Below are 24608 nucleotides of genomic sequence, written 5' to 3' on the forward strand. Positions count from 1 at the left end.
GTCTATCTAGAAGTGAGCCAAATTAAGTTGTTAAGCTCTAAGTTCAGGTTACACAGTCCCAATATTTCTTGTCCAGACTACTTTGGCACTTACTCTGCTCCATCAGTGTGGGAGCTGATGAAATTCAATACCATTGGCTTGCTTATGCCAAAACAAACATGGTCAGGATGAAGCTTAGTCCTACCTGATAGTCTATCCCATAGTATCTGTCTCCTCTATTGGGGATTAGCCCAACTTATACAACAACCACAAACATTCAAATAGAAATAGGAATCTTAGTAAAGGTAAGTGCTTGGTATACTTTTAAGGGAGGTTGAAATGTAGTGATTCAGGTAATAAAGACAGCTTTGTCAAAAACTTATCAATAAGAACAAAATAAGGAGAATTGTAGGGAAGAACATTGTCAATTGAGGGCATGCTAAATGCCAGAGGAGGAGAGGTCTGTCGTGACATGTACAAAACACAGAAAGCAAGCCAGCCAGCCTTTCTGGAAAAGTATGAGTGAGATGAAAAGCTGGGGGTGGAAAGGTGGGTTTGGAATACAGAGAACAGAGAACATTTTAGACAACATTACATTGCTTATGACTTGAATTACTGCTAAACAATATTGAGGGGGTTTAGCCAATAAAGTTATTTCAATTGATATTTAAAAATCTGCAGCGGTATTAAATAATATGGGACAGGCTACGGTAGGTATGCAAAAACAAAGGAGAACACATGAGAAGATATGGGGAAAATTTGATAATGATTTTGTCCTGGAGAAAGAAATAATAGAGGAGATAGGAGAAATTTGCACCTCAAGTGCGGCTGGGCATTCCAGGACAGCACCATCATTGTAGTTCTGGTGTTCTGACACTATCAAAGTGATCTTTTCCACACCTGGAATGTTTTTGGGCTCTGTCATTTAGGCTACTCCCTGGTCTCTAGAGTTTATGAAGCCTGGATGTGTATGCAGTGAGAGCCTGAGAAGGTAAATCAAAATAACTGATATAACTGATATAGCAGTTATGGGTGTTGAGGCACAGAAATCTATGTTAAATGATATTAAAAAGGCTATTGAATAAATACTATGAATTACATGACTTGGTCCTGTTTAGATATTTCAGCCAAATTTTCAACTCTAAAGATTAATTCAGCCAGTTGCTGCTTGCAATGAATACATCTTGTATGAGTGCAAATTGTAGTCCCAGCTGTTCCACTTCTAATCCAGCTCCCTGCTAATGTGTCTGTGAAAGTGGTCCACAGGCTTGGGTTTCTGCCATCCAGTTAAACAGAACAGGATGGAGTTGCAGACTCTTGTCTTCACCCTTCAACTCCTGGCTCTTGCAGCTCTTTAGGGGGTAAACCAGTGAAGGGAAAGTGTTTATCTTCATCTATCTCAAATAAATAAATGAATCCTTAAAAATAATACAAATAAGGCCAAGAGGTTGAGAATATACAATATTTAGGAGGAGTCATTCTCAACTAAGGGCAGTTTTTTTGCAGTGGGGTAAGTGAGAATGTCTGGAGACATTGATGGTTTCCACAAATGTGGTTGGATGTGGCTTACATGTGGGATCCAAATGTGCCTTCTCAACTAGACCCTGTAATTGGGCAGATTTACCCGCCTTCCACCCTGTCATAGAAGTCTAGATTGAGGTATCATTGCTGTGGAGAAGCAGTGTACAAAGCCAGCCCCCCTGTAGAGAGCTCCCGCAAAAAAGGAAAAGATGAGAAGCTGAGATGAACACATGTAGTTGATCCTGTCCCAGTTCATCGGAGAACTCCTACAGCTCTGCTGATACACACTAAGAAAAGTGGAAGCAAAAGGTCCTTGGTTTTACTAACTGAGCTACATTGACATGGAAGGAAGCGTCAAGAGTGGAAAATATATTCACTTCTCCCTTTCTCCTTGGCCAGCAGCTACAGGTTATAATCTTCTTTAACAGTATGGGCTACTACCTGTGGTACCCAGTGCAGCAGCTGTATGTGAGCATTTGTGTGATCAAAGTTCTGTGAATCTAAAAACTCCGTGTCTCAGTAACAGTAGGTCAATTCCCAAAGCCTTGTAGGCCCATATAGCTAGTTACTGTTATTAGACAGTAGTAACTATAGTGTAGCTGTTGAGTATTTTCATCATGACAGATGTGCTGGATGGTGCTGTTGTAGAATTCTGTCTCACTTAGCTTTTGTTATCAGTTACTGTATGAAGGCCTGACTCAAAGGGACGTGACAGTTTCTTCTATGGATACCTGAAAGTTGCCTCTTGAGATTTTACATTTCAAATCTGCACGTCAGAAGTATCTAGTCATTGATACAACTAACATTGAAACTCTGTTCATATATCAATATAAGTAATATTTTCTTAAACTAGAAAAAGTTTAAAATATACATTCTGTAACCCTCATTTTATGTGGATAGGTATGCATATATGAGTAGACTTAGAAAAACTCATGAAAATAAACTTATCTTGCTATAAAATATTTTAAACTCTGCAGATGAGTCTTTTTTTAAAGATTTATTTTTATTATTTTTTTATTGGAAAGGTGGATATACAGACAGGAGAGACAGAGAGGAAGATCTTCTGTCCGATGATTCACTCCCCAAGTGAGCACAATGGCCGATGCTATGCCGATCCAAAGCCAGGAGCCTCTTCGGGTCTCCCACGCGGGTGCAGGGTCCCAAGGCTTTGGGCTGTCCTCGACCGACCGCTTTCCCGGGCCCCAGGCAGGGAGCTGGAAGGGAAGCGGGGCTGCCGGGATAGAACCCGCGCCCACATGGGATCCTTGGCGTGCAAGGTGAGGACCTTAACCACTTGCGCTACCGCGCCGGGCCCTGCAGATGAGTCTTTAAAAAAAAAAATTCATGAAGTTTGATCAAATATTTCAAAAAAGATACTTGAGGGCCCAGAACAGTAGCCTAGAGGCTAAACTCTTTGCCTTGCATACGCTAATATCCAATTTGGGTGCCAGTTCTAATCCTGGTAGCCCCGCTTCCCATCCAGCTCCCTGCTTGTGTCATGGGAAAGCAGCTGAGGACAGCCCAAAGCAGGAGATCCGGAAGAGGCTCCTGGCTTAGGAACCGCTCAGCTCTGGCCTTTGCAGCCACTTAGGTAATGAATCAGCAAATAGAAGATCTTCCTATCTGTCTCTCCTCCTCCTCTCTGAATAGCCAACTTTCCAATGAAAGTAAAATAAATCTTAAAAAAAAAAAGATAATAGAAAGACTTTTGATGTTGTGAATACCATGAAATGATGAATGTCTGAGGTGACAGATAAGTCCATTATTCTGATCAAATCACTGCACATTGTGCATGCATCTGTGGAAGTGTCGTGGTGCACTCGACAAATATGCCGACCATGTCAATTAAAATTATATTTAAAAAATAAAATATTTTGAAGATGTTTCCTGACTGAAATTTCATCTTAATTGGTGATATTTCTTCTAACTGAAAATGAAATGAAATAGCAGTATTGCTAATGAAACTTGTTTTGTATTATTTTGGCCATTCTCATTTAATTGGTTTTAATATTATCACATGGTAACTTTTACTTCAAAATTTTACTGGTGTCTGAAGACCTTTGCTTAAAATTGTGTTGATTTTTAGTGTGGTTAGATGGCCATAGTTCGTGTTTAGGGCACTGTTTCAGACTTTAATGTCCTTGCTGCAGTAATTTAGATTTGGCCTTGTCAAGCAGAATATCTTAATTTTATGGAGTAAATTCTGGTCTAGCATCTGTAAGCTCATAAACCTCTAAATGAGGTGCCAGGTAAGATTGCAAAAAGCTTATCCCAGTCGTTAGTCAGTGCTCTGACTCAGCCCTCCTCAGAGTCTGTTCCCAAGGTGAACATTCTTTCGTCTCTGACTGCAACTTCCCAGAAGAGCCACTTCCTGGGACAGACGACTTGGTTTATCACATTGCTTATGAAACAGAGTAGAGTGTACACATAATATCCATTAGACCAAGAGCTGGTTTTTTTTTTTAAAGATTTATTTTTATTATTTTTTTATTGGAAAGGCGGATATACAGACAGGAGAGACAGAGAGGAAGATCTTCTGTCCGATGATTCACTCCCCAAGTGAGCGCAACGGCCGATGCTATGCCAATCCGAAGCCAGGAGCCTCTTCCGGGTCTCCCACGCGGGTGCAGGGTCCCAAAGCTTTGGGCTGTCCTCGACTGCTTTCCCAGGCCACAAGCAGGGAGCTAGAAGGGAAGCGGTGCTGCCGGGATTAGAACCGGTGCCCACATGGGATCCCGGGCGTGCAAGGCGAGGACCTTTAACCACTTGCGCCACTGCGTCGGGCCCGGTTTTTTGTTTTTTTGTTTTTTTGTTTTTTTTTGCCTTTTATTTCAGTGTCATTTTTCTTAGCACTTTATTCACTCTTAAAATTGCCAACCATTAGCATTTGATATTGAGAATATCTATTATTTTCTTTGGATATCCTGCGAACTATCTAAATGTACAATCTATTGTTTTTTTTTTTTTACTCAGCGCTACATAATTTTCATGGTAATAGAATTTTTTGAGTAAAAGAATTCTTTCCAATTCCCTTCTCCCGATCTAAACCACCACTTTGAAACCAGGTATATATATATTTTTAAAAATATATGTATCTATAGAGATATATAGTGTATACATACATATAAACACAATGAAATAATATTATTCCATAAAAAGCCTAACATTTTGTCATTGGCAACAACATTCATGGGGTGGAGGCTATTATTAAGTCAAACAGGTCAGGCATGGAAAAACAAGCAATGTATGTTTCCTCCGTACATGTGGAAGCTAAAAGCTTGATCTCAAGTAAAGAGAGAACAATGTGGTGTCAGGGAGGGAGACATGTGTACAGAATGGGAAATTGGTGAAGAAGTAAAATTGAATAGAGGGAGTAACTTCAAGTGTTCTATAGTCCAATAAGAAATCATAGTTAGCAATTAAATAATTTTATCATAAGCATTTCAGATGTGATAGCTTATTATTATTAAATTTATTATCTGTTATTCATTCTTGAATCATGACGATTTCTGGGTTTGGATAAAATTCCACCTGTACAAATGCATATGTATGTGAGGTTGATAACTTGAACAGATTTGACTACTAGGTAAATGATTCCTTCCTTAATTTTTTTCTGCTATTGCTTTTTGCATTTCAGACCCACTATGAAAATGGGGAATATATTATCAGGCAAGGTGCAAGAGGGGACACCTTCTTCATCATCAGCAAGGGAAAGGTAAGCTTTGGTGGGATGAGGCAGTAATGCGTTTATAGGGACCTTGCAGGATCGGCTGTGCACTCTCTTGACGGTGTGGGATTTGCCATCTTCTGACACTGAGAGAGAAGTAATTTTAAAGAGATCTCCTGAAAAACAATACACAAGGAAGAACAGTGGTTTCTGAAGAATAGTGATTAGCTGCAGTGTAATCTTCATAATATTAAATGCCACCTATGTGCCCATGAGAATAGAAATATCTCCATAGTTAATATTATTCAAATAATAGTAAGGTCACTTGAAAGATTCATCCAGACACGAGAAGCAATAATAGTGCTATAATTAACATCTGGACCAGATGGCGTTAAGTTTGAAATCACAGTGACAACTAAATTGTTATAGTGTTCTTAGGCAAATTATATAACTCCTTGAGGGCAAGAAAGATAAAAATATATTCATGCTTTATGGTAGCTTTAAGAAGAAATACTGATTAAATATAAACTATATAAATATAGTATATAATAAACTATAAATGAACTATTAAAATAAATAAAATTTTCAGAGTATATATATATTTAAATCAAAATATAATTCTCAATAGATTCATATTGAAAAACTAAATAATGTAAGAAGTAAAGTACAATTTCTTATTCAAACGCATTTTCTAGCACTCTGAATATATAACTTGGAAAAGAGTTAGAGAAAGAGCTTCCTACTACTGGTTCACTGCTCAAATGTCTGCATCGAGCAGATCTGTGCTGGTCTACAGCCGGGATCCAGGAGCTTCTGCCAGGTCTCCTCTATGGATGTAGGAACTCAAGGACATGGGCCATCCTCTCTGCTTTCTCAGGTCATGAGTAGCAAGCTAGATTGAAGTAAAGCAGTTGGGATTTGAACCTGTGCTAGCTTGGGATGCTGGCACCATAGCAGAGGACTAGCTTGCTATACAGCTACATCACTCCCAGTGATTATTCTTTTTTTCTTGTGTTTCCTGAATAAAACATTAATGCTTGTGTTTTACATGGTGGGTTGTTGAAACTTACAGTTTGCTGGGGTTTTTTTTTTTGTTGTTGTTGTTTTTTTTTTTGGTTAACACTCACTAAAGAATCAGAAAATTTAAAATCCTTGTACGTAAATGATTGCTTAGTCACATGGAAACTTTTTTGCTCCAGTAATCTGAGTTTATCTTTACTACATTGCTAGGTCTTCTCGATCATGGATGTTTTCTGTATCTCTGTTAATACAGATTTCTAGCCTAATTGTACAATCTTGCCAGCACTGCCTGAAAGGTACAGTGGTTTATAGCTAGCTTTAGATGAAAACAGGTGCATTAGTGGTTCTGTTTTATGAGTTTTATAATATGTGCAAGTGGGAATTATGCCATGGTATCTGATTCCTCTGGCAGTATTTCAGCAAACCATGGTGATCCTAGAAAAGAAAAAATAATAATCTCTTAGACCCTGTTGCTACTTTCAAGATTTTTTTTTAAAAACCTGATACGGATTTTTTCCAGCTCAGTCCTTTAGGCTGTACAAGTTGGTCACTGTGGTTTCTAATTATATCACTTACCTAATAACCAATTTTTTTCAGAATAATATGTAAACTATTCTAATAATGTAGAGGGATATATAATTCCCCCTTTCATATTGACTATTAAAGAGCAGATGTAAGGATAATTAACCTTTTTGTGTAAAGAAGAGGAAACAGATGAGTAGTAAGGAAGTTCATGTTGACAGGCAAAGTTGTAGAATTGAAATTTTTAAAACTATATATTCTGCTCCAAAATCTCAATATAAACACGTTTTCCTATGCATTAAAAAAGTACAAAGGGTAACTCTTTTCTTATTACCACTGACCTTGATTTTTCTCAGAAAATGCTGTGAGATAGAAATAGACATTCAACAGCAGGCTGTGGAGATGTAAATGGATTTCTACTTACTTCATTCCATTATTTAATGTAAAACATTTGTACAAGTTTTATTAAGTACATCCACGTGAAGAATAAACTAGCATAAAATAAACTTTAAAAGTACTTTTTTTTCCCCATTGATGCCTCAAGTTTCAGAGAAAGAATAGCTGTGGCAATCATGTCTGAAAGTACGGTGGCTGCCTCAGGTTGAAGTTGTATTGGTTCTTTGAACTCATCAGCCCATTCAAGTTGCCTAGACATGCAACTTCTTCCCATCTGTGAATAGTAAATTAAAAAGAATTCTGAATATGTCCATGAAGTTGCCTTGCATCACAAAATCAACTATCTCTATGAGTAAATTGAATAAAAGTTGAATAGAATTCATAGGAAAATTGTCAGAGTTGGAGTGAGTAATCATTCAATGCATTTGAATTTTTCCTGTTGTCTGATCTAGTTTATATCGTAACATTAGAAAAAGTATGATTCAAAAGTTCTTGCCTCTTAATGTTTAAAATCACATAACCTTGGTTCTTAGAAATAAATGTTCAAACCTTTTTAGATATGAAAAATTCTAGAGTGGAAATTATATATACATATGTGTGTATATGTATATATATACATATATATCTTTATGAATATGCAATGAATGACAAATATTTCCTACAGGGTTAGGGAATGTCTAGCCTGCAAAACTTATAAAGTCACTCAATAATTTCAACAGGCCCTGCCAAGGCAGCCACAGTAAGGACTCAAAATTCGGTTAATTTATAATAGACTTTTAAGTTGATAATTTTGTATCAAAATAGTCCCTGGAAGAAAAGAAGTTCTCTTTTCCCCTGAAGAATAAAATAAAAATGGATATTTTCATTACTTCTCTTTAGTATGGTTCTGTGTATCCCCACAATTGAAGTAAGTTTAAAAAAAGAACTTATGAATGATTTCTGCAAATGAAAAAACAGTTATAAATGGATTATGTAATTTGTCTTTTATGTTGAAGCAAATGTATCACTGAAATTAGTAAGAATTTTGTTAGGTCAGCATTGTTCAGTACATTTGTTCATTGTTAATGAATTCTTCTGTAATGAACAGCCCAAGATAGTGGCCATTAGTTCTACTTGTTGATTAAATTACAATAAACAGATTAAATTAAATGTTAGATTTCTCAATTGCAATGACCATATTGCAGTAGCTTGTTAGCAGCATATAGCTAATGGTGACTGTATTAAACATTATAAAATTACATATGTACTATAAAATAAACATCAAAAGAGCCAGATGACCCAGTGAAATCTCCCATTTTTCTAAATAAATCATTTTGTCATAAGTAAAGTGAGTATAGAAGAAGCGTACCTATCACAGACAGAACTACATATGACAAACTCCTAACCAGTATCTAATTGAATGAGGAATTCTAGAAATGTTTTCACTAAGATCCAGAATTAGGTAAGGATGCTCATTCTCACTGTTATTCAGAGTGGTTTGGAAAGTGTAGTTAGAATCATTAAAGAAGAATAAGAAATAAAGGAAGACAAGTCAGAAAGGAAGAAATTATACTGTTCCTGTTTGTAAATGATGTCCACAAAGAGATTATTGGAACTCATAAGAGTTTGAAAAAGTTGCAGGTTATAAAATCAACATAGAAAAATCAATAGCATTTGTATAGACAGAATCCCATAGCTGAGTCACAGTTCCATTCACAGTAGCTCCAAAAGTTTTTTTTGTTTGTTTTTTTTTTTTTTTTGAGATCAGTTTAACCAAAGACATGAAAGCTAGCTACAGTTAAATGGCACAAGAGGGAAACAAATAGAAAAAAAAAAGCAGAAAAATCTTCCATGTTTATGAATTGGGAGAATTACTATCATCAAAATACCCAAGTCCATTTACATATTCAGTGTGATCTTTATGAAATACCAAATACTTTGCCAACATAGACCTGGAAAAATGGATACCAAGATTTATATGGAATAAGGAGATAGCCTGAATAGTTAACACAATGCTAAAAGATAAAAACAAACCCAGAGGTACCACAGTAGAAGACATACTACAGGGAAAGGAAAGTGATGCAGTTGTTCCATTGGAATGGTGTTAGTTACAAATGAGTATATATGTATTGATGAAACCGACTACAATAACCAGAATAAAAATTTCATCTTATGATAATTAAACATTTGCCTGTTTTCTTAATACTTCTAAAAGTTGGTTATAACTATTTAAAATGTCTAAAATCACATAACTAGAAATGTAACTAATAAAACTGTGTCATATGTTTTAAGAAAATGTCATTTATGATTTTGAAAGAACAAAAGATTAACATGACAAAACTAACATGAACGGATTGAGAAACACAATAGGAGGTAATGGTTATTGAGACTTACAAAATTATGATAAAAAATTATCTTTGTTTTATATAGAGAACCAAAATCAATATCTACAATAAAACAACTTAGTCCAGTAAAAAAGAGGTAAAACTCGTGGAAAGAAGCATACACTACAAAGAAACATAAGGAAATTTTTAAAAATTCTCCACCTGAGTGAATCAGGGGAATGCTTTATCTAATGCCCCACTTGTTGGAAAATAGATCAAAGCCTGACTATATGAACTGTTGACCATAGTTTAACATGAACTTCAGCTAGTTCTGTGATGATACTAATAGTTTAAAATTTGATATATACGCATTCAGGAACTTTATTCTTCATTTCTGAGTGTTGGCATGAGTGAGATTCTTGCTTTTGGGCACTTAACAAGAAACATATATTACAATTTCCTAGTAGTGTTGTTACTAGCACAGTAAAAATGAAATGTGGCGAAAGTAAAACTTGAAGCTACCAACATTTACACCTGTGGAAGGATTATATAATATTTACATAGAAGGGACATCATGGGAAAATAAATGCGTTTTGGCTGCTCAGATTAACATGAATAAGTGAACAGCTCAGGAATAAGGAACCAGAAACCTTTATTTTAAATGACTCCCTTCTGAAGCTTCTACAGCTATAAAAGCTTCATCAGAATGCAAATTAGTGTCTCTATGATATAACATTGTGGTAAGTAAAACTCTTCAAAACTGAATTTCCATGGTTTGAAAACACTGTGGTGGAGCAATCAAATGGATCAGTGGAGAATAATAATTGAATTCCCTCCACCTTGCACAGACCTTCTTAATACTTATAAAAATTCTGGTCTTTGACATCCAATCATTAGACTCCGCATAGTATCTTAAAATGTGTTTAAGTGTCTGGCATTGTCTCAAGAAATTAGTTTTTCTACTTCATTACATTTTCCAAGTAGGTGAATTTTAACTATTTAACCTTTCTGGATAATACGCAGGCAGCATTATGAATATACAAGAGCTTGCAGAGGAAGTGAATTAACACGAAGTTACAGCATGCTCCCTTTGTGTTTCCATTCAAGGAGCAAAAAACTCCTGACCATGTGCTTTCTGTCAACTGTCACTGACATCACAAGTCCATTATGTGCTGAGACAGGCTGTTAGCAGTGAAGCTTTGTTTTAAAACACTTACAGCAACTTGAGTGCCTGTTGTAGAGAATCTCAAAGAAATACCTCATTGTTTGGATACTATGATATTATGATTAAACAAACATCATATTATAGAAGAAATTCTCCTGATTGAAACATAGTCAGGTAGAGTTCAGTAGGAAGGTGTCATGAAAATGCAACTGGCTTTAACATACAGGTTTTGAAAGGGATATCCCAACAAAGCTAGAACGTTCATAGGTGTATAGAAAGATACTAACTGGTGAGAAAACCAGTAGAAATACCTTGACTATAAATATATCAATATAATGAAATTAGATTGTAAAACAGAAAAATCAGTGAACAAGTTATGTCTCATAGAATTGAATAATATTAAAACAGTAACCTTCTGTTCTTTATTCATATCTCGTATTTACATATACATGAAGTATATTAAAAGCAAGTGTCAGAATGTTCCCTAAATATGTAGTAATAAATTGCTTGATAGAAGTCAGCAAATATGAACACAGAAAATAGTGAAATGCAAATTCCCTTTTGTGCTTTTTTTTTTTAAGGTGTATTTGTTTGTTGTTACTGGAAAGGCAGGACCCCAGAGAGAAGAGAGAGAGACAGAGAGAGAAAGAAGACAGAGATTTTTCATCTGCTGGTTCACTCCCTAAGTGACCGCAATAGCTGGAGCTGAACCAGTCTGGAGGCAGGAGCCAGGAGACTCCTCCAGGTCTCCCACATGGGTTCTGCATCCCAAGGCTTTTGGCCATCCTCTACTGCTTTCCCAGACCACTAGCAGGGAGCCGATGGGAAGTGGAGCACTTGGGACTAGAACCTCTGCCCATATGGGACCATGATGTATGCAAAGCAAGGATTTAGCCACTAGGCTACTATGTTCTTAAAAATAGAGATGATAATGAAGCATTTATAATTAATATCCTTTGGTTCCATGGGAATCTATAATATCATTATGGCTCTTTTAGCTAATTTAAAGTATTCATAAACGTAAGAGATGTAATTAACCTTATCAGTTAGTGTATATAATTCCGGGTTGCGATGATTTGTTGCTTTTATTGTTTCTCTTATAGGTAAATGTGACCCGTGAAGATTCACCCAGTGAAGACCCTGTGTTTCTTAGAACCCTAGGAAAAGGAGATTGGTTTGGAGAGAAAGCCTTGCAGGGGTAAGTTACACAGTGTTGGCTTGACTGCTGTGTAAGTTCTTATCTTATATTTTGAACCCCTGTGTACATATTCCCTTTCCTGAATGGATATCACATAATATATTCATATGTCAATCACATGGTACTTAATAAATACGTACATTGTGTGTGCCAGTAAGAAATAAAATTTCTTTCAAAATTTAAGAACTAAAATGGGGTAGGGAAATACAAAGACTTGAAAATCAGTTTTCTTTTGTGCTGGACTTACTTGTCATCTGTGTAATTAGGCTTTGGGTCTGATTAGTTTTTCATAATTGACTGTTGGATTACTAGAACAAATACACGGCTTTGTAATTTTAACTTCAGTCTCTTCAGGGTTAGTCTAGTTAATCATGAGTGAATTCATTTGTATGTTTATGTAGCATCGTCTTCAGATCTCTGCCTGACCCTAAGTCACATAGAAATGTCAAACTCTAAGCTAGATGTCCATTTGCAACTCTACTTTTGGGAATGGAGTATTCAGGGTCAAACTGAACCTGGGAAACGTGAGACGGAGCTGGCTTTGTGTCCCCTACCATTTGAGGCAGCTTAGCAGATAGTCAAGAGTGCTAGCTCTGAGGTCAGGCTTCCTGACTTGGAATTCACAGACTACCATTAACTAATTATGCAATCTGAGAGGTTTTCCTTTTGTCTATATGCGAGATTATGATAATACTTAACATTTTGGGTTGTTGTGGCATTAATTAAATGCATGCTTTTAATGCATTTGAGTGACTGTCTGCAGTTCTGCTGAGTAAACCCCCAAAGGCTAGCTGCTGTCACGTCTGTACCTTCATCATCATCATCATCATCATCATCACTACCTGTTCTTGCTCAAGAATGTCATGCTACTTTTTGACCAGAGTTACAGTACTTGGTATACTTGACATAGCATTGGCTTTTGATAATCGCTCATTAACTACACATTTGTCAGTAGGCCTGTTAGTCTTTCTTGTACATCTTTTCCTTTGAATCTAAACTAAGCCAACTGAATTTGTATTCTCTAAGTCCCTGCTGTGATGGCCTCTGATTCCATAATTTAGCCTCTGTATAACTGGAACAGACTTTGGAATGCTGGAATGATGTGCTGAGGATTCCTTCTAACTAGTGGCATTGAAGGAACTATTATTATTTATTGGAGACACTGTAAATATAACTAAAGCCTTTTTTTGCAACGGTCCAATTATCTGCTTTCAATATCAGCATTCTTAAATTGTTTATAATCATCCAAATTGTTTATGTGCTTATACTTTATTGTTAAAATCAGTATTTTAAGCACATGTAAGCTCGTTTTATTTGGATTTAATATTTTATACATATAAAATCTTAATCTATTTGCTTTGGGTCAAAGTATCATTTGTTTTCCTCTGTCATGCTCATTGATCTGTATTACAACTTTGTTCAAAAGTTTTATTCCTGTTTTCTACTCTTTAATAGTGAATCTAAAATTTTATATGTACATTTTAATTGAATTGCTAATCAATACTCTTTCACTTGAATAATGTAAGTAATAGTCATATAATAATTGTGTAATAATATAATAGTTACTCCCGCCTGTATTCTGTATAATTTTATGATATATACTTTCCCTGGAATTTTAAATCCTACATGATATTATTTTCACTTTTTTTTTGGTCAGAACTTTTAAATTAAAGATTTTTTTTAAACGATTTGGTTGCTTATTTGTAAGGACATTTGTGATTGTATTTAGGGTCCAACATACTTTAGCATGGCAGCATCTTATCTTGATCTGTTGACTATTTCTGAAAAGGGTCAAGTGTAGGTGCAGGGTGGAACTGTGAGGTATCTTTTCAGAGTGAATCCACACTATTTTATAAAACCAACCAGATGATTTCACTGTCTTCCTCAAAGGCTTCTGTGGCCATTCTTTCAGTATCATCAGTACTTCATGTGTATGTTCTATTTCTAATGATTTTTCTGCTATAAAAATCATCTTTCTGTATTTGCCTGATTTCACTTACTGTTCTCCGATTCCATCCATGTTACCCTTTCCCATTGCTGAGGCTAAGTGGCATTCCATTTTGTATCTGTACTTTATTTGGTGTATCAGTTCATCTGCTGATGGACGTTGAGGTTTATTCCTTAGGTTGACTGGCTATTATGCAACGTGATATATTAAACATGGAAGTTTAGATAACCTTTTAATGAATTGATTCCAGTGTTTTCATATAATACCTAGAAACAGAATTTCTGGATCATATGGCATGCTGCTTTTAGTTTTCTGAGGAACCCTAATATAGTTTTCCATAATTGCTATGCTAATTTACTTTTCTTGTCCTCACTTTCAGATGCAAATCTAAACTATGGTTGCCAGACCAATGTAATAGAGTTTGGCATTATTTTTTAAAGTAGTTTTTATAGATTCAGATGCTATATTTGTCTTTAATCTGTGTAAATTTGCTTGTGCATATTATGATAGGACAGGGTTCAATTTCAGTCTTATGCATATGAATATAATACAGTTGTCTCTATATGATTTATTGAAGAGAATATCGTTTTTTCACTGTACTGTTTTGTTACCTTTGAGAAAATTAAGCTTATTATGGATGTGTGGGTTTATTTCTTGGTCCTGTGAATTGTTCCTGATCAATCAATATAGCCATTTTTATGTTATGCCATTTTAATTCATAGCACATATAGTGTGGCAACAGGTAGTATGATGGCTGTGCCTCCAGCTTTGTTCTTTCTGTTTGTGATTGCCTTGTCTATTTATAAAGTTTTCTTGTGGCTCTATTTGGATTTTAAATGTTTCTTATATTTGAAAAGTGACATTGGAACTTTGATAGCAACAGAAATGAAATTGCAGATTACTGTGTGGAGTGAGGTTATTTTCGTAGCAGTGTTTCTGATCCATTTGTGTAATATTTTACCTATTTCATTTATATGTTATTGCTTTCAGCTTATATTCTTTCACCCCCTTGATTAATTTTGTCCTGAAATTCTGATTTTTTTAAAAAAACTGTCATTAATAGTATATTCTCTTGGTTTCTATTTTGTAAGGTGCATTCGTAATGAAGAGAAATACTGTGGATCAATAGGGTGTTTATTTTGTTTTCTGCAACTTGACTGAATTCATTTGTCAATTCTAACAGGTTTTTTTTTTCCCCTTGAAATCTTAAGGATTTCCTATCTATTATGTTAAGTGCATAGGGATTTTTTTTTAAATGTCGACTTTTTTAAATGTCGACTTCCAGAAAAAGTCTTGGGGCTGACTTACAGAAATGAGTGTTGATAAAGGGGGCTGGATATTTGTATGTTTTAGTTATGTTAGGATTCGAAGAAGTTGTGGAGGTGGACAGCCAAAGTAGAGACAATTTTATTCAAATATAAACCTAAGAGAGAGGGCGTTAAGAGAGGGAGTTGAGGCTGCTTTAGCAGAGGACAGGTGGTTTGAAATCAGGCTTCATTCCCTGGGCACTGGTAGAGTCCCTTTGTAAGCCATGTGCTGGGTCAGGTGCGGAATACCACTCAGACACTGGTAAAGTAGATGGCTGAAGTCTACATTACGTAGTCTTCACAGTTTCAGAAATCTCATGTGAAGGCCACACTGAGAAATACTCATGCCACTCTCCTTTAGATGATCTTTCTGTGCCCAGCCTCGTAGGTTTGGAGGTCTTAGTTCTCAGTGGCCAACCAGTTCCAACAGGGGTTGTTAGAGAAATATCAGAATCTATTACTTTCTTGTAAAGTCATTTCTTTGTCCTTGCTGCTTAAGTGTAAGATGATTTTCAATGGTGAAAACTGAGCTACTTAAAAAAACAATCCAGTCCCTCATTGTTATTCTCCAACCTGTCATTCAGACAAATAATTCCCTTCAAGTTGCTACAAGATAAGAAAAAAGAATGCAAATTTGAAAAATCTCTTCCAAATAGATGGAAAAATGTTTTATTCGAAGCTAATTTTCTTGTTAATAAACCCAGCCAGTGTTTTTGTCTCCATAATTTTTATTCCTTTCAAGTCTAAGTGATTGCTTCTTAATTTTTCTGTGACAGTATGGAAGAAAATGGCTTGTTATAAATCATATTCAGGCAACAAAGATATTAATTTACTAGATTCATTTTCATTAATCATTTGCGTTGCCTATAAAAAAAGTGTTTTAAAGGTCTGTAAATATTTTTGCCATAGTGATTCTTTTGTGTAACATTACTCATGTGTTCTGGTTAAGATTGTGTCTATGTGAAAGAAGCATTTTCAACCACAGTTAGTCTCACATAATGCACTCTCCTCAATGAGATTCATTCAATCAAGAGGAACTGAGAGATATTTCGGAAACATATGCTATGAAATAAAGCCTTGTTCCATGTTTTAAGCTTTCAGGAAGATTGCAATATTATTTTTAGGATATTGCAAGTCGTATTGAAATGGTCAAGTCCTTCAGCTTTTCCCACAATCTCAGAATCATTTTGTAGTATATCAGTCCATAGGCTTATAGGAACACATGATTTAATCACATAAAGACAATTAAAAGTTAAAATTTAAATTCCATTTATGACACTCAATATTAACCTCCCATATGGCTCTATACCTTCAGTGTAATCCCAATGAAAATACCAGCAAGCTTTTAAAAAATGCTTTTAAAGGTTTATTTACTTTTACTTAGATACAGGGAGAAATAGAGAAAGAGATAGATTCTGTCTGCTGCATCAATTCCCAAATCAGCACAATGACCAGAGATGGCCCAGCCCCAAAACCGGGAACCAGGAGCTACCTCTGAGTCTCCCACGTGGGTGCAGGAGGCCAGGCACTCGGCCATCCTCTGCTGCGTTCCGGTAATGGTCTAATTAACACCATTGGTTTCATGGTGCTACATTTAGAGGGCATGAAGTTCTGTTTTGGCATTATCAGAGGGTCTGTAGATGCACAACTTGCTTTACTCTAGTCACTAATAAAAGTGCTAGAACTCATTTCAAATGTATTGAAGAATAGTCATCAGTACCATTAACTTACTGCATGTAACACTTCTCCAAAGGCATGGAGTTTTAAACAAGTAATAATTTACTCAGAACATGCAATCAGGGATAGGTCTGAAAGAGCTTGTCTTTGGCAGTCACTGTTAGTACCTAGACAGTGTGACAGTGTAGAATTTATGATTCCCTGCCTGGAAGACAGAAAATTGGTATAAAAGTATTGGAATTTCCACATCAAATAAATGATCAATAAGCATGAAAAAGAATGAACGAGAATATTAAGCTCAAGATTTAAGAGCTAACCAATTTGGGGACTTTAATTTAAAAAACATAATAAATGGAGAATAGACTTAAAGGATGCCAGCAACAGTTTGTCAGGTTGAAATGAGTAAACATTTGCTAATGTTACTATTCCATATACCACTACTGTGATGTTTGCTCTTTTGTGTCCTGACCTTTACCAAAATTATGTTGGTGTTTTTGAGCTCATGAAAATCTTCTCTGATTAGTCTTTTCCTGAACCATAATGGCACTAAAATGTGGTTTTATTTTAGGTAAATCAATTTTAATGCCCACTAACATAATAGAAATTAAATGAAAATATATTTTACATCCGGGTTTATTGTAATGCATAAAGTCATTTCATCCAACTATGCTTCTCACATCCTAATTTAGAAAATGTGCAATAATTAATGTACTCCTAATTAAAAAAAGAAATGAGATTCCTGTATGTTATTGTGGGATATTTTTTTAATACAATTTTATATTTAATCAGGGTGTAGCTTGATATGCTTTTATTTAATAGTCTCAGCAAAAATGTGTTGTTAAATGTTTGCCACTGGGATATTTTAAGGTAAACAGATTTTTTTTGCCTTCCAAGACATTCTCACACAAGGGATTCCACACAATTCTCATAACATCTGCTATTTTTCCTTCTCTATTGAAAAGAAAACTGAAGTTCAAGAGGTTAGGTAAGTTACACAAAGTCAGGTTTTATGCTAATTACAAGAAGATAGGAATCAAACATAGTTCTCTTTGATTCTGTGATCTGTCAATTTTGTTTTTCTAGTTCATCATACTGTTTCTGTAGGCCACAGTGACAGGAGGCAGAAGAGCTGTCCTAGAGAGCAGTCAGTGGTTGGTTTCATTTTATTATTTTTTGTTATGATACCAAAATAGATCTAATTTACATAGGAGAAAAGTATATAGCTGGTTGGGTGTGTGTGTATATACACATGTGTATGTTCCTATTTTATATAAAATGTTACTTTATTGAAATCTTTCTAACTTGAAAAAAGAGAGGGAGAGAGAACTCCATTTGTTGCTACACTCAAAAAGCCCACAGTAGCCATAGTTGGGCTGTGATGAAATCCTTATCTGCCAAGTCAGACTTTGTTGTGTGAGTGACAAGCACCCAGCTACTTGAGCCATCAGCCACTGCCTCCTGGAGCGCACACCAGCAGGCAGCTGGAATCTGAAGCAGAGCTGCTACCACAGCCAAGGCGCTGGGCTGTAAGATGCAGGTGTACAGACTGATGCCTTTGCCATTAAACCAATTGCCCAATGCTGAAATTCTAAATGCATTTATCCTCAAGTTATCGTCATGATTTTTATAATAAAGTCTCATTAAGTGTAAAAGCATGTGTGATGTCAACGTGGCCTCTGGCCCCAGGTTTACATTGCTATTTGTACGTGGTAAAGTAAGTAAACCTTTCAGCACCATTGCCACCACCCACGTTTCTGTTTAAGCAGTTACAGAATAGTTTCTAAAACCTTATCACAACCTAGATGTATACGTGTATTATGAGATTGTCAAATAAGGTGTAATGGTGCCCCTCTGTTTTCTAGAATAGAATATTCTTGACCGTACTTAGTGGCGCTTTCAGCATCATACCGTGATAATTGCCAGCTAGCCAGATTGCTGTCCTTCTCACTGTCTACTCAACATCTTTGCGACCAACCTGCTCCCCATATGGGGGATGAGCTGGTTTGAAAGGAAGGCTTTCCACAAACGTTCCACAGGAGAATGCAGTTTTTTTTTTCTAACCACCCACACCCGTATGTGCATATTTTCCTTAGAAATAAGGATTGGTATCTTGGAGAAATAAACATTTTTACTTTCTAAGTTCTTTGAGTGTATTATAAAACAGAAATAGTCAAGAATTGTAAAAACATGTACCTGAAGTTAATTTTAAAATTATGAGTTTTCTGAAAAAAATGTAAGTTATTTCAAAATATACATGGTGGAAATATGATGAGCATTTTGATGTTTTTAGATATATTTCAGAGTAGTAAGGATTTGAGATTTGGAACATGACCAATTTTATAATGCTTCCCATAACTAACTATTGATCTTTCAAATCCTTCTCACATCCTATATTTGCTATTCCATATGCTACTGTGAGGTGATCTGTAGTCATCATCTTGCTATTGAGGAAACTGGGCGAGCTACCACACACTGGAGCCTGCCAGATGCCACTTTTATGCTTAGTAATGTCCATTTTAACTAGTGTTTTGATGTTGATTTATGAGTTTTTATTTAAATGGAGAGCGAAAAGAAAAGAAGTTTCCATTAGTTGTTTGATTCACTCCTCACATGCACAGAATAGCAAGAGCTAGCTGAAGGCAGGAGTCAGACACCCATCCAGTGTTGCAGAATTCAAGTCCTGACACCATCATCCACTGCTTCCAGTTGCATTAACAGGAAACTAGCGCGGTAGGTGGAGGGGGAACTCAGTCCTAGACATTCCAGTGTGGGATATGGGCATCCCAAGCAGTGGTTTAATCCACTGCAGCAGAACACTCAGCCCTTAGCTAGTATTTTAATCCAAAAGAAGACCATGTTAAGTGTCTAGTTTCTAGCCACTAGTATCTCAATAATTTTCCTTCTGTTGAAGCTGAGTGAGTCATTATGAGTTTCACTATAAATCTCAGTTTCTGTTAACAATGTCAAAATACCCTGACCGGTGATACTCAACCAAATGACTTAGAGTAGCAAGAGTGGATGTGCCTGTGAGAATGGAAAATAAATTTAGAGTGTTTAATTAGATAGTTTGCATTTACTGTTTTGTTGCTTTCAATCCTGAAAAAGTGTAGCATGAGTCTCCGGGTCTTCCATACAAATAGATTTAGATACACTTACAGGAAAATCCCATAGGAACACAGCCTTTACCAGCATTTTTTGGTCTTAAATGTATTGTTTTTTCTTCAACAAGTTCCACTATGAAGAACACCTTCATTTCTTTGGTCACTGAGGTTTAAAGGTTAAGGGCAACTTGGGCAATCCCCTTCTCTGTCATGCCTGTGCCTATCCATATTCACTCATTTCTTTCTCTCTCTCTCTCTCTCTCTCTCTCTCTCTCTCTCTCTCTCTCTCTCTCTTTCTCTCATTTTCCAGGTGTAATTCAGATTTTTTTGTTTACCTATGGTTCACACCATTAGGTATGTTTTCTCCTTCAGCATATTCCAAAGCATGCAGAGATCACAAAACTGGATCAAGACAAGTAATACCAATATTCTGGCCTGAACTTGAACTTTAGGCGTGTGATGATCTGTTCTGTACTGCTTCCTAAGGGAATATGAGTTTTTGGAGTCAAGGAGATATACCCACAGGCAGCCTGCTTCTTTCTTCTAGGCCATCTTTCTTGGCCTAGTGAAGTCTTCCATGGCTCTTGCCTGGTAAAATTGATGACAGTAGTTACATGCACCCTATAGGAAATGCTAGTACTAAGTTAGCTTTGTGGCTGCTCAGGGTTTAATGGAAAGTAGGATTAGGACCACTTATATTCATGTGATTGTTCTGTGGCTAGAACTGAAATTTTTAAGGTAGATGAAATGCTGTTATTAGATAAATGCCTTGCTTGCATCCCTGTGCAATCGTAACTCATGTTCTGCAAATTCTAGGACAGGCTATCATAAGATACTCATAGAAATGAAGTTATTTTGATAATGTCTCCTGATTTTTAGAAGTATTTGATAGCAACCCAATGACCTGAAATTAAATGTCACGTTTGTTACTTAGAAGTTCAAGACCTATGATATAGCTTCAAATTAAGTTTGTTTTTATTTCAAATTTAAAAACCTGAACTGTCAAGTTGTACGGACTATAGTAGTAACCGCTTCTGAGATTTGCATCATGTTTTTTGCATTCCTTTTGTCTGTGTTCCATCTCTTGTTACATGCAATATGTACTTACAAAGTCTTACCCATACTTATGATTCCATTTAAACAATTTTTTCCATAATATTTTCTTTCTGGTTTTCCAGCCCAAGGAAACAATCATTATGTGCTGGACTGTGTTCCACTTTTAGTTCCAACTGAATACAGGTGCCAGTACTCTTCTAAATGAATCCTGGATGTATGTTGAGCTATTTTGTTTGCATTTTCAATACCAGGAACTTGACAATGAGAATCAAAAAGTCTTTCTCTTAAAATACACAATTTGAAAACATATGGAATGGAAGCATGTCTATTGAGAATTTATATAATAGTGTTGTAAGAGACTTAAATTGACTGAGAAGTACAAAAGTAAGTGTTCAGAAACTCAGGGTCTTGGTGAGTTTATTTGCATCTATTTTATTTTATACTTGCTATTTGATAGTTATCTTTTATGTTATACATAAATTATGGTTTGAATTTTCCTTTTTCATTTGCTTCTGTGTAGAATTTTAAAATGAGCTCTATTTACTTAAAGCCTCTAGCATTTTTGAGCATAGTCAGAATAGCATTATTTTGGGGAATTCATGGATGGTATAAAATGCTTCTCACATCTTTCAATAAGACTAAATCCTTTCCCTAGTTGTTTGCAATGTCGACATTCAGTTAACAATGGAGTCCTTTCTGTGAAAGAATTGGTTTTTTTTTTTTGTTTGTTTGTTTGTTTTTACCAAAGGACTAAATGTCTTATCCTCCTTGCCTGCATACAGTGACTGCTAAATGTTTGGTTCCTTGGTCTATTTTCTGGTAGAATAAGTTTAAGGCTTCTGCTGTCACTGTAGCATAGTTTGCCCATTTGGTTCAGTCTTTATTTCCTCACCATGGTGGATGTTGTTTCTAAGTAGCCTCTCTAGCACTGCACTCGCTCACAGTGCTCACAGTCTTAGATACTGTTTCCCAGAAAATCCAACACAATGTTTAGTGTGACTTTAGAATTAAATTCACTGTAGAATTTGTATTTGCTAAAATTTCAGTACTTAATGTGGAATTTTTGACTGGCATGCTCTGTTATCTTGTACTGGCTGCTAAACACCCTGGCCTTTCACTTTTATTATCATTGAAATTGTGGTAGCTAATTACCGTGAATCGTTGATGGATTGGAAGCATTTTTGTGATTTAATTTAAAAAAAATTTGCAAGCATTTTTGTTTATTTGAAAAGCAGAATTGGGAGAGAGAGCTCTTCCATCCACTGTTTCATTTCCCAAATGACTGCAAAAGCCGGAGCTTGGTGAATCTGCAGTACGGAACTTCTTTCATGTCCCTAATATGGGTGCAAGGGCCTAATAAGTCATATTTTACTGCTTTTCCAGCCTATTAGCAAGAAGCTAGAATGGAAGTGGAATAGCAGGAATTTAAAATGGCATTAATATGGGGTGCCAGCTCCACTGGCAGATGCTTAGCTTGCTAAGTCATAGTGACAGCCCCTGTAATTTTGAATATGGTGATCAGCATAATTCTCAGTGAGAGTGATACTTAGCCAGATTTAAAGAAGATAAGGAGATGAGATATTTGAGAGAAAAATGCATCAAGTACTGAGAAAAGATCTTGCCACATCTATATGATGTAGTTGATAAATTAACTGTTCAACAGCCTCTAATCTTTGAGCTTTGACCAAGGTTACGCTCCCTGTACTCATTGCTATGCTATGTCTTCTAACATTTACCAACTAGTTTTCTGCATCGCAGGGGGAAGTTTGGTGATTTCCTATTTCTGTGATGTAGTTCTTACTACCATGATCATACTACCGATGCATAGGTACTGAATGTGAAATTGGAAGTGATGTACAAAATTGGCTCAGAAATCTGGGGAGGTGACTGCAGTAAGTTTCTCCTCACAGGCACACCTATTCAAGTTCTCGCTGCCCTATGAATTATCCAAGGGTGGGTTTGATCACCTTCTCTCCACAAGCATGCTATAGTTTTTACTCTCATACAACTCCTGGCTCAACTGTTTGGCCAAAAATGCTTAAGAATTTTAGAGCAATGGTCATTTTTCCATTGGTGTTATATAGCACATTACCTGACACAAAGTAGGAATGTACAGTATGCTTTTTAAGTCTTCAGGTTTAGTAGGTTTATGTTGATTTTATATAAAAAGTACTTGACATTTTTTCAGTTTTTTTTGAAAGGCAGTTATAATAGAGAGAGGAAGGACAGTTATTCCATTAACTGGTTTACTCCTTCCATGGCATCAGCCTGAGCTCAGCTAGACTGAAGCTGAAAGCCAGGAATCAATCTCTTCTGAATCTCCAATAGTGGGGATGGAGCTGATTTAGAGGTAGTGTAGCCATGTCTCAAATTAGCACTCTATATGGGATGGCAGCACTGCAGGCAGAATCTTAACTTGCAAAACCATGCTGCCTGCCCATTAACACATTAGTATTTTGAAGTCGTAAAGGTGTGATTATTTTGTAAAGCATGCCCTTGCTATTTATAATAGAAGGATAGTATCTGCCAAATATTTGCAAATAAAATGTGTGGAGTCTGAATTGGCTGTCTCATAATCTTGTAGGAGTGTGGGATATGAATGAGAAAGAATTGGCAAGGAATTAATCATTACTGAAATTGGATGGCAAGCATAGTTTCATTCATTCTGTTTTGCTTTCTAGTTCTATATATGCTTGAAAATGAATATGGTTAGGTCAAGGTTTCTTTTCCATAAATTGAACATTTTTTTTACGAGATTTATTTATTTTTATTGGAAAGGAGGATTTACAGAAAGAAAGAGAGACAGAGAAAGATCTTTCATCTGCTTATTCACTCTCCTAATGGCTGCAATGGCCAGAGCTGAGCCACTCCAAAGCTGGGAGCCAGGAGCTCTTCCCAGATACCGATGTGTATGTGGGAGTCTGTGGACTTGAGTGATCCTCTACTACTTTACCAGATCATAAGCAGAGTTGGATCAGAAGTAGAATAGCAGGGACAGAAACAGGTGCCCATATAAATGCCAGTCCAAGCAGGAGAAGGATTAGTCTGTTGAGCTATTGTGTTGGCCCCCATGAACTTGAACTTTTAAGTCAAGTACCACAGTGTATCTTTGTATCATTTTTAGCATTAGAAAATTGCACTGAGAATAGGATAGTGTTATAATAGCTTATTCTTCAACTACTTATTTAATTAATTATCATTTCATCACTTTTAAAAGAGTTATTTTTTTTTATTGGAAACGCAGATCAGATTTATGGAGAGGAGAGACAAAAGATTGTTCATCTCCTCATTCACTCCCAAATTGGCTACAACAGCTGGAGCTGAGCTGAGCTGATCCAAAGCTAGGAACCAGGAACTTCTTACAGGTCGCTGACATGAGTGCAGGGTCTCAAGGCTTTGGACCATCCTGTTTTGCTTTCCCAGGCCATAAGCGGGGAACTGGATGGGATGTGGCATAGCTGGGATAGGAACTGGAGACCGTATGAGATGGTGGCACTTGCGAGGTGATGATTCAGTCATAAAATCATCGCACTAGGTCCCATTTCATCAACTCATGTTTACTTTCATCCATGAATGCTGTGGAAATATATTGCAAGGTTGACTAAGCAAAACAAACAACAAACACAGAATCATGTAAACCAGAAAACTTGAAACAAGCCTAGATCATGATATTCTATCAAAAGTTTTCTTGGTTAGAACAGTTAGAATTTTTAAAATATTTCTGTTAAATCTTTTTACATGAATGATT

At 36.1% G+C, this 24608-nt stretch overlaps 1 protein-coding gene across 3 annotated transcripts in view; it reads left to right on the forward strand.

Moving 5' to 3' along the window:
• The window catches only part of PRKG1 (protein kinase cGMP-dependent 1), a 1092100-nt gene that overhangs the window by 919700 nt on the left and 147792 nt on the right, over positions 1–24608 (forward strand). For all 3 annotated transcript variants that reach the window (XM_040975781.1, XM_040975780.1, XM_040975782.1), the window contains 2 exons: positions 5138–5215; positions 11677–11771. In XM_040975781.1, the coding sequence (XP_040831715.1) occupies positions 5138–5215; positions 11677–11771 (173 nt within the window). The remainder of the gene's footprint in view (positions 1–5137; positions 5216–11676; positions 11772–24608) is intronic.

The sequence above is a fragment of the Ochotona curzoniae genome, unplaced genomic scaffold (genome assembly GCF_017591425.1).
Source record: "Ochotona curzoniae isolate NIBS_2020 unplaced genomic scaffold, NIBS_Ocur_1.0 contig_2692, whole genome shotgun sequence".
NCBI classification, from domain to species: Eukaryota; Metazoa; Chordata; class Mammalia; order Lagomorpha; family Ochotonidae; genus Ochotona; species Ochotona curzoniae.